Below are 11,140 nucleotides of genomic sequence, written 5' to 3' on the forward strand. Positions count from 1 at the left end.
TCTAGAAACACAGAAAATGTATATTGAGGAGTGGAGAGACGAGAAAAAAGAAAATGAAAAACAGAGAAACAACAAAGAAACAGGAAAAAAATAAACCAAAAAAAATTATAATTATTATTTTTCTTTTTAAAGAATGCACAAATTAGAAATAACTACTTCGCAGGAGCCATGAGGAATATTCTCCTGAATGCCTACCTCTCGCCTCTCCTGCCTGGGTGGGAGGAACAGAGGAAATTATTAACAAGACAAAAGGTGGAGCTGAGAGCAAGAGAAAACTCCCTTTAAACATTTTTTTTTTAAATGGAAAAATTATAAAACAGAAAACAGAAGCAGGGTGAGACACAGACTGTGACAGAGATAGAAGGCTAGAGGAGCTCCCTACCACTCTAGCTTGTTTGCTGAGAAGAGAATGGATTGTGGCGTGGCCATCCCCCCTTGGGGGTGATTTCTCGCTTTCTGTCTCTGTTTGCCCGGTGTCTGTCTGGTGAGCACATGCACCTTATAGCTAAAACCTCTCAAAAAAAAAAAAATGAAGGCAGCATATAGGAAATATAAGACATTAAACAGTCAACTATTCATATAATGGGTATTCTGGAAAACGTATCTAGTACAAATATAGAAAAGTTCTGGGGCCAGCAGGTGGTGTGGTGGTTGAGGTGGTGGATTCCCACATGGCCGACCACGGTTCAAGTCCCGGACCTGGAGGCTTGCTTTCTCACTCCATTTCTCTCTGCCTGTCTCTCTCTAGTCAAAATTGAAGAATAATGATAATAAATATAATTAAAAATAAATCTTTCAAAAAATTTAAAAGTTCCTTCATAAAATACTATCTGAAGACTCTGGTCAAATTTTAAAATAATAATGGTAATAAAATTCAATAATTCTAAAACAATACAAATATAGACGATTTGATTTTGCTTCTGCCAAGCATGGGGAGAGGTGGGTCTTGGAAGACGTTAGTAGCAATTCTCTTCCGCACCACACTCTCTCTCCCCTAATGCCTGCTTCTTTCGGTGAGGTTCCTTGTGTCACCCTTCAGAATCACAACTGCCATAGCTACCTGGAGACATGTCAGAGACTCAGTGAGGCCACTGTCATTGCTGTGCCCATGAATGAAGGTAAAGGAGGTAAAAATAGATGCAGAGGTTAGAATAGGAATGAATCTGAAAAAGAGCTAGTGTTCAAAGAAGGACAAGATGGGCCACCAGGTTGCATGGTGGTTATGGTCCTGGATTCCTGCATGGCTAACAATGTTTCAAGTCCCAGATCTGGTGATTTGAAAATGATACCAGGCTCATGTGCATGGTAAAATCCTGAATGAATGGTGGAGAAAAACTGGGTGGTAATTTCTCACTTTCCCTCTGTGTCTTTCTGCCTCTCCAGCAAGTGCACATGCCCTGTGGCCAAAACTCAAGCAAAACCAAAAAAAAAAAAAAAAAAAAAAAGATGGGGAGATGGGCAGGAATGTACTCAGGTAATGAAAAGCTTGGGAAACAGATGATTAGAAGTGATGTGTTTTGATGGTGTAAAGAGGATATATCACCTCAGGGAACCAGCAGTTAGCGTAATGGCTATGTCGCTGGACTCTCACATAGTCGACTGCGGTTCGTGTCCCGGACCCGGTGGCTTAAAACTCACGCCGGGCGCGTGTGCGTGCCTGCCCAAGATCCCGAGAGAATGGAGGAGAAGGGATTGCGGCGTGACCATCCCCCCTGGGGGGTGATTTCTCGCTTTCTGTCTCTATGTCTCTCTCTGTCTGTCTGGCGAGCGCACGCGCCCTACAGTGAAAATCTCTCCAAAAAAAAAAAAAAAGAAGAGGATATATCACCTCAGGGGAAAGTTCAGAAAAAAGATTTGGATAAATACGTTTGATATTACATTGGTTGGTCTCTGAGACCTTCATGGTAACCAACCTGATGTGATTTTAAAATACAATGAAGACAAAGCCAGAAGTCTAATAGTATATGACGAATTTCCTGAGCATTCTAAAAATGAAACTAAAACATTTGATTGTGGAGATGATGAAATTCAGTTTTATGACATTGGGTATGATGAAGACATTGATGATATCTGAAGGTTGTTCTGCAGTTTGGATTTTGGCCATGACCCTTTTTAAAAATATAAATTTCATTAGTAAGAATGCAATTTGTTAAAGCAAACTGATTTGTTTCTTAGGTATTTGTGTTGCTTTAAAAGCTGATAATACTGAATGATTTTAAGTGATTTTTTTTTTAAGTGAGATTTTTGGTATAGGGCATGTGCATTCACTGGAAATACAAAGTCAGGAATCACTGCCGGGGTTGGGGGTGGGGGGATGGCCACATCAGTCCTTTCTTTATTCTCCTCTTGGGATTTTGGGCATGCATACACATGTGCCTGGCATGAGTTTCAAGCTTCTGGGTCTGGGGGACTTGAACCACAGTTGTCCATGTGGTTGTCCAACAATTTAACCACTATGTCCCCTGCTGACCCTTACTTAAGTGATATCTTATACCAACTTTGTTCTTTTAACATATTGGAACTTATGAATAGAAGTTTATATCTAATGTTTAAAACAAAAGAATGCATTATTGCCTTTACTACCTTGACCACTTTTAACTTACAGTAAGTAAATGGATATTTTGAATAAACCACTTGCTTTGTATTCATTATGGGCTAAGATTATTAATCCTTGTTGAATGTACAGAGTCCCTCTGAAAATTGGTTACCTAGATGTTCCTTTGATTTTTGTGGATTTTGAAAGATATAGAAACCTGGGTTCGAAGTAAAAAATGATAGGTCTGTTTTTAACTAGTATGTGACATATTTTTATAGCAATTTTGATATTATGTACATTTTTGTTATTTTGCCCACATATAAATATCAAGAAAAAAATCTCCAAAATGTAGTTTTTAGATCCTGGATTTTAATAGAAATTGTGAATGTATAGTAGTTTCAGAAATTCAACAATGCATGGCACTCAGTTACATCAACATTGGAAATACTGATGTAGTTGGCTTATTTTTAAACTTTGCACAGGAAATTTCACCAAATGAATAGTTTGTTTTGATCATGTATATGTACATAGAATATTTTTACAGAAGAATAAGATTGTGTTAAAAGTGTTAGTTTATTTTCAGAAGTCATACATATAAACAATAATTTTGAATGACTTATGAGCACTTAAATATATATATAACTGGAATTTTATCTTTATAACTTGTACAAACTAAGCCTTTTTCAACCTGTCCCTAAATTAGGGAAGTAAATTAGAACAATTTATTGAAAAGATGGTTTCCAATTTCTTTTTTGGGGGGCGATTTTTGCTGTAGGGTGTTCACGTTCGACAGAAAGACAGAGAGACAGAAAGCATGAAATCACCTCCCAGGGGGGATGGCCATGCCGCAATCCCCTCTCCATTCTCCTCTTGGGATCTTGGGCACACAAGCACATTCGCCCAGTGTGAGTTTAAGCCACTGGGTCCAGGACTCAAACCTCGGTTGACTACATGGGAATTCGGTAACATGGTCATTACACCAACTGCTGTTTCCAGTCTCCAATTTTTGAATGAAAGAACTATGGCTGAGAAATAAAGGCAACATCATGCTACAGAGCATGTTATATCCTTTTATTGTGTATGTCAAGTGGACTTACTGTTTTATATTGTGTATCTTGGGAATTTGCGTTTACCCCTCTGTTTATAGTTGTCAACTCTAATAAAATAAAAGTTGGACCCTAGACTTCACTAGCCAGATTTTTAAAAGATAGCCATCATATAGCTTATGAAGCATTTATTCTCTTGATATGAAGAGAACTTCTTGGAGGTTTTTGTTTTGTTTTATGTTTGTTTTTTGCCTTAGGGTACATAGGCTTGCTGGAGAGAGAGCAGTGAAAGTGAAAGTGAGAAATCACCACCCAGGGGGGCGACCATGCAGCAGTCCCTTCATTCTCCTAAGATCTTGGACACGCACACCCATGCAACCAGTATGAGTTTCAAGCCAGTGGGACTTGAACCACAGTCAGCCATGCGGGATTCCAGAATGCTACACCATCTGCTGGCCCTGGAGTATATATTTTTTTTAAGTTATTTTCTTATAATTATTTTTCATTTGCTATAGACCATGTGTGCTCACCATAGAGAGAAGGAAAGTGAGAAAGGAAGCCACCACCTAGGTCCAGGACTTGAACCACAGTCCGCCATTGGTAGTCCAGGGGTTTAACCACCAAGCCACCTGCTGGCCCATTCCAGAGATATTTATGGTGATGTAAATAAACAGAGGAAGAAACCTTCATATGGCCTCAAAACCAAGGAGATTTTCTCTAATCCCACCCTTACTATAATTTCCTTTCTTAAATGTGAAAACTCGGGATTGAAAATATGAAGCACCCTAAAGCATAAAAATGAAGAATTTAAGAATATGTAATTATGGTCTATGTTTCTAATTCTGTGGTATTTCTGCATATATGTCTGTAAGGAATGCATTCAAAGTGGAGGGCTGTTTATGAATTCTGAAAAGGAACCAGCCTTGGGAACCAGCAGTTAGCGTAATGGCTATGTCGCTGGACTCCCACGTAGTTGACCGCGGTTCGCGTCCCGGACCCGGTGGCTTAAAACTCACACCCGGTGCGTGTGCGTGCGTGCCCAAGATCCCGAGAGGAGAATGGAGGAGAAGGGATTGCAGCGTGACCATCCCCCCTGGGGGGTGATTTCTCACTTTCTGTCTCTCTGTCTCTGTCTGTCTGGCGAGCGCATGCGCCCTATAGCAAAAAACCTCTCAAAAAAAAAAAAGGAACCAGCCTTGAAAAGTTGACTTAGCCATTCTCTTAATTAGTAATTTAAACCTACAATATTTAGCCTCCTGTACATGAAAATGTTCTGCTAAATAGATGGTGTATATATACATCCTTGCATGTTATTTTACCAAAAATGTTGCAGCTCTGCATATTTAATACATTTCCTGGTAGAGCTAGTGCAATTCAGATATTAGTTTACCTGCCTACCTCAACGTTTGTCTAATGAGCATTTGAAATTATATCTTTGAGTTCAACTTAAGTATTTGCTGGTGATATATTTTTTCTTGCCTAGGTTATAAAATAGTAATCTAGTGTTTGCTATTGAATCTGAGAAATTCTCAAATTACAATGATTAAAGTATTTCGGCAGTGTTGTAGCTCATATGCAACACTACCTATAGGAATTATTTTACTAATTTGTATTTAATGTGGTAATTGTGTATTTTATATTTCAAATAAGGAATGGAAGTGGTCCTCAAGAAAAGTAGGGGGGTTTTTTTGTTTGTTTTTTTTTAGTTTTTTTTTTTTTTTTTGGGGGGGTTTTTCACTATCACTATAGGGCGCGTGTGCTCACCAGACAGAGAGAGACATCAGACAGACAGAGAGACATAGAGACAGAAAGCGAGAAATCACCCCCCAGGGGGGATGGTCATGCCACAATCCTTCTCCATTCTCCTCTCGGGATCTTGGGCACGCATGCACACACACCCGGCATGAGTTCTAAGCCACCGGGTCCAGGACGCGAACCGCGGTCGACTACATGGGAGTCCAGCGACATAGCCATTACACTAACTGCTGGTTCCCCAGAAAAGTAGGATTTTTAGGGGAAGTGATGTCTTGTTTTTTGGTTATATGAATTGATTTCTATGATAAAATGTTATAAGCTATGCCCAGATAAAAAGCATACTGTTTGAAAAAAATAGACTTGCTGAATGTATTTTTTTAATACCTTCTGTATGCTGCTTACAAGAGACTCACCTCACTGATAAAGACTAGAGCGTAAGTAAAATGCAATAGAGAATAAAAGAACTATTCAGAAAATGAAACCAAAAGTTGGTCTTCTGAGGGAATAAACAAAATGTACACACTGTTCTCTAGACTAATCAAGAACAGAAATGAACCAAATAAGTAAAAATCAGTAATGAATGTTACAACACTTATAGCAGAAATAAAAAAGATCATGATAGAAAACAATGAGTGACTGTACACTAACAAACAAGAAAGCCTAGATAATATGAACAAATTTCTGGATACATGTAATTTATTAATGTATTAATAATTAATTAATGTATTGATTATTAGTTAATTAATTATTAATTTCTGTATATGTGTAATTAATGTATTGATTATTTATTAATTATTATTAATATTGAACAAGAAAAATGGAAAACTTGAATAGACCAATAACAAGTAATGAAATTGAATCACTAACAAATAGTCTCCCAATAAAGAAAATTGAAGTTATCAGTGACTTCCCTTCTCAATTCTAAACCTATATAAAAGAATGCCGGGGACCAGCCTCTGCAGGGGTGGGTTGGCTCGATGGAGGCGACGCTGGAAGGAAAGAAAAGAAAGACAAAGGCCTCGTGCTTTTGTCTAAGCCAGACACTCCTCTAAGATCACTCTCTGAGGAGTGACAACTGCTAGGAATCACCGTGCCTTTTTATTGAAAATGGGATACATGCAAGTAAATGGGAGAGGGGCTACGTGTTCTAATTATCAATTCATACAGTTTTAACAATAGAGATCAAAGATTCTATTCAAGGTTTGATTAAGGGCAGGTCGATACAATTCAACAATAGATTGATGTAAGCAAGCTTTTGGGAACTTCTGTTCTGGGAGCGTGGTTTCGGAGAACAGCTCCAGCAAGCAGAGTTAATTATCAGCCAGTACTTGGCGGCAGCCATCTTGCAGTTACTGGTTGCATTGCTAGAAAAGAAAATCTCAAGTACAGATATTAGTTTTTATAAATCTCAATAAAGAATGATATTTATATAATTTTATAGAGATGTAAAATTAATTAAAGGAATCCTAATATATTTACCTAACCTGAAAGGGTGAAGTTAGTGTTCACTTGATGAGGGCGGGGATACAGCCCTTTCTACTGGTGGTGAAGTGACTAATGAGTTAATGGAAAACTTTGTGGCACACCTAGGCATTCTTATTGTGCTTGTGGCGCCACCGTCATGTACTTTGTCAGAACATTAGCTACAGTGAGGCAGAGGTGTCCTGGGTCAGTTTCTGCCTAAGAGGTAATTTTTAAGTTTATAAAAATATGTTTTGAAAGACCTTCCACAGATCAAGAAGAACTTTAGCACACCCTTTATTGTGCCCAATGAAGCATTGTAATTAACAGTAAATGGTCAGGGTAAAGGGGAGCGGTAGGGGAATTTTGGGGAAATCTTGCTACAAATATGTATGGGAAAACTATGTAATTCTTTTATAGTAATATATTGGGGAGTCAGAGGTGGGTCACTTCCCAGCAAGGCTTTCACAGTCCCGGAGCAAATAGCAGGCGGCCTTGCCAACATACTAAGTGACCCAAGCTTGTTCCAAGGTCGGGGGGTGTATAGTCGTGGCCTTGCCAACTCACTGAACCAACCGGAAGCAATGCTCAAAGGTCAAGGGGCTCAGACGGGTCCTGGAGCCCCACCGGGTTGGACTCCTCCAAAAGAAGTGTTAACCCAAATTCTCAAGCTATTTCTGACGTTCTAAAGTAAATGCTCCCAAATTCATTCTATAAAGCCTCCATGGCCTTGATCCCCAAAACAGACAAGTACCTAACAACAACAACAAAAAAAAACCCTGCAGACAAATATTTCTGATGAATAAAGATGCAAAAACCTCAACAAGGTACTACCGAGTTATATCCAATACATAGAAAAAGATTACACACCTTGACTAGGTAGGCTTTATTACAGAGATGCAAGTGTGGATGAATCTATGCAAAACAATAAATGCATTACAAAAAGTAGTGAAAATAGTTATGGACATTGAAGGCAGTGTGGAATGGGAGAGGAGAAGGAAAACAGGAGAAAAAAATAGGCATGACATTTGTGGAACACAGAAATGGTTTATTACCTGTTGATGATAATATGTATAGATAGTATTGTCAACTGGACTGGCCTGAGAAGTGTCTAATGTTAGGTAAATTCTTTTTACAAGCCAAATGATGTTTAGTGATTGAATGTTTAAAAAGATAATAATGAGGAACCAGCAGTTAGCATAATGGCTATGTCGTTGGACTCCTATGTAGTCTACCATGGTTCGAGTCCTGGACCCGGTGACTTAAACTCATGCCAGGCGCATGTGCATGCGTGCCCAGGATCCCAAGAGGAAAATGGAGGAGAAGGGATTGTGGCGTGGCCACCCCTTCGGGGGATGATTTTTCACTTTCTGTCTCTGTTTCTCTCTGTCTTCTGGCAAGTGCACGCATCCTATAGCAAAAGCCTCTCAAGAAAAAAAAAAAGATAATAATGAGAATAATAATATGAAAGAAATGAAAAGCTATTTGCTGGTGATGATGTTGATAGAAATGTCTTTGTCTTGTCTGATATGTGTAGTAATCATGCTGGAAAACCAAATGTTATATGCTATAAAGATATATGTGGTTAAATGTAATATAAAAATCATAAAATATAAATATGTAAAAATGTAATGCATTACACTAACAAATAGAAAAACTATATAATTATATTATCAGATTTGCAAAAACCCGTGATAAAATTCAACATTCTTTCATGTTTGAGACTCTCAACAAAATCAATGTGGAAGGGACATTTTTCAACACAATAAAGTCCATATGTGATAGATCCAGAGCTTACATCATACTGAATGAGAAAACTGACTGTTTCCCCAAGAAAACTGATAAAAGACAAGGCTGCCCACTTTCTCAACTGCTTTTCAACACACAGCTGCAAGCCCTAGCTAATGCAATCAGAGAGTAAAAAGGCATCAGATAGGAAAAGAAGAAATTAATCATTAACAGATGACATGGCTATATATATAGAAAATCCAAAAGAACCCACAAAAACTCATAGAAATTAAATACAGTAAAATGGCAGGATAAAAACACAACACCCAAAGTTCTATAGAATTTTTCTATAACAATGAACAGACTGAGGTAGAATTCAAGAGTAATCCCATTAACAATAGCCACACAAAAAATAGGATATCTAGGAATAAACTAACGAAGAGTGAAAGAACTGTACAAGAAAAACTATTAAAAAACAAAAGAAAAACGTTACAAAGAAATTGATAATATGCAAATTGGAAAGATACCTATGTTCTGGATTATAAGAATTAATATAATCAAGATGTTAATTCTACCTAAATTAATTTACATATTCAATGAATTCTTATCAGATTACCAGAGATATTGACAGAAATAGAAAAAATAAAAACAATCAAAATTTGTCTGGAATTATAAAAGGCCCCATATCATCAAAGTAATGCTATGCAAAAAGAAGTAGGACGTATCTCACTTCTGCAAGCTATATTACAAAGCTGGCATATCAAAACAGCATGGTATTGACACAGAAACAGGCAAATAGACCAGTGGAACTGAATAAATAATCCAGAAATAAATCCCAAAATATACAGTTCTCTGATTTTTGATGACAGACAAGAAAATCTCTCCAGTAAATAGTTCTTGAAGAACTGTATGTCCATCAGCAGAAAAATAAAAAATGGACCCCTATCTTACCATTTCCAAAGAGGAACTCAAAATTGAACAGCTTATAAATGTAAAACCTCAAACCACTACTGATGGAAAACACAGAGGAAACTTGACATTTGGAGTAGGCAGAGATTTATTAAATAGGACCCCTAAACCACTGGCCATAATCCTAAAAATAGACAAGTAGGACTACATCAGGGTGAAAGACTTCTGCACAGTAACAAATAATAGAGTGAAGAGACAACTGTCAAAATGGAAGAAATTATTTAGAAGCTATGATTCAAATAAAGGACTGATTACCAGAATATAAAGGGAATTCAAATAGCTTAGCCACAAAAGAAATGAACAATCCTATTTTAAAAAGAGCAAATGAACTGAACAGACAACCCTGCAAGGAGTAAATAAGAACAGCCAAAAAACATATGAAAAAGTCCTCATCATTTTTTATCATAAGGAAGTGCAAATCAAAACCACAACGTCATACCACTTAACCTCAGTCAGAATAGGTATGATTAATTATAAAATAAAGAACAAGTATCAGTGAGGCTGTAATGAAATATTCTATGTAGGAATGCAAATTAGTATAGCTACTGTGGAGAACAATATGGAGTTTCCTAAAATACCTTCAAATTTAATTATCATATGATCTAGTAATACCACTCTTGGGCATTTACCCCAAAGTTAGGAAAACACAGTTTTAAAAACATGTTTATTGCAGCATTATTCACTATTGCTAAAACAGAATTAACTCAAATGCTCAAAAACATGACTGAATTGAGAAAAGTGGCACATATACTCTATGGAATACTACTCACTAATAAAGCAAAACCAATACTCTCTACTTTGATGTGAAGTGGATGAATATAGAAGATTTAATGCAAAGTTAAATAAGCCCAACTATAAAAGACATATTTTATGTCCACACTCAATATATACACTATGGCAGAAACGGAAAGAGTCAAGACATAATAGCAGGAAGGGCAAATGTAGATACCAGATACTGTATAGAAGGGAGTTGGGGGTGTCAAGAGAAAAGCATTTAACAGATACAGGAATGAGATGTTATCTGTGGATGATGATGTATATGGTAATATCTTTTATTTCATTGACATTCACTGCATGAATGTAGGAATAAACCGTTGTTTGCTGTAAGGATGCACAATGATTAAATGAAAAGTATTAATAAGTAAATGCCAATTTATAAAACTATGAGAGAGACCAGCAGATGGCATAATGGTTATATCACTGGACTCCCATGTAGTCGACCATGATAAGAGCCTCAGACCTGGTGAACTCAAACACATCAGGTGCATGTGTGTGCATGCCCAAGATCTCAAAAGGAGAATGGAGAAAGAATGGTGGCATGTCCATCCCCCTTGTGGGGTGATTTCTCACTTTCTTTCTCTCTGTCTCTATGGTGAGCACACATGCTGTATAACAAAAATCTCTAAAAAAATTTAATGCAGGAAAAAATACAACAAATGACTCTTTTTTAAAAACTTTATTCATTCTCTACATTAATTCACTATACACCATCACAACACACAAATGAATTTTCCATCCAAAATACACTGTGCATTGGCTCAATCAAGCACATCAACATACATGTTCTCAGCAAATAATTTTCCAATTCTTATGTCCTGCATACCTTGCCTTTTGTTTTGCCATCCTTGATTCCCCATCCCCCACC

The 11,140-nt window shown here is 37.3% G+C and overlaps 1 protein-coding gene and 1 pseudogene across 1 annotated transcript; both read left to right on the plus strand.

The window, feature by feature from the left end:
- The window catches only part of LOC102483785 (translationally-controlled tumor protein pseudogene), a 214,533-nt pseudogene that overhangs the window by 97,204 nt on the left and 106,189 nt on the right, over positions 1-11,140 (plus strand).
- LOC106733807 (eukaryotic translation initiation factor 1A, Y-chromosomal-like) lies at positions 998-2,074 on the plus strand. The gene is made up of 2 exons (XM_014583934.1): positions 998-1,127; positions 1,896-2,074. Exons 1-2 carry the CDS (start codon positions 998-1,000, stop codon positions 2,072-2,074), a joined length of 309 nt encoding a protein of 102 aa, XP_014439420.1.

Source organism: Tupaia chinensis, unplaced genomic scaffold (genome assembly GCF_000334495.1).
Source record: "Tupaia chinensis unplaced genomic scaffold, TupChi_1.0 Scaffold145156_1, whole genome shotgun sequence".
Classification (NCBI taxonomy): domain Eukaryota; kingdom Metazoa; phylum Chordata; class Mammalia; order Scandentia; family Tupaiidae; genus Tupaia; species Tupaia belangeri.

What these genes read in the sequence shown, in the direction of transcription:
- LOC106733807 (XM_014583934.1), top strand. Translation starts at nt 998, where the DNA reads ATGCCTGCTTCTTTCGGTGAGGTTCCTTGTGTCACCCTTCAGAATCAC. An exon ending in CATGAATGAAGGTAAAGGAG is followed by an intron (nt 1,128 to 1,895) that starts GTAAAAATAGAT and finishes TTGGTCTCTGAG; the next exon opens with ACCTTCATGGTAACCAACCT.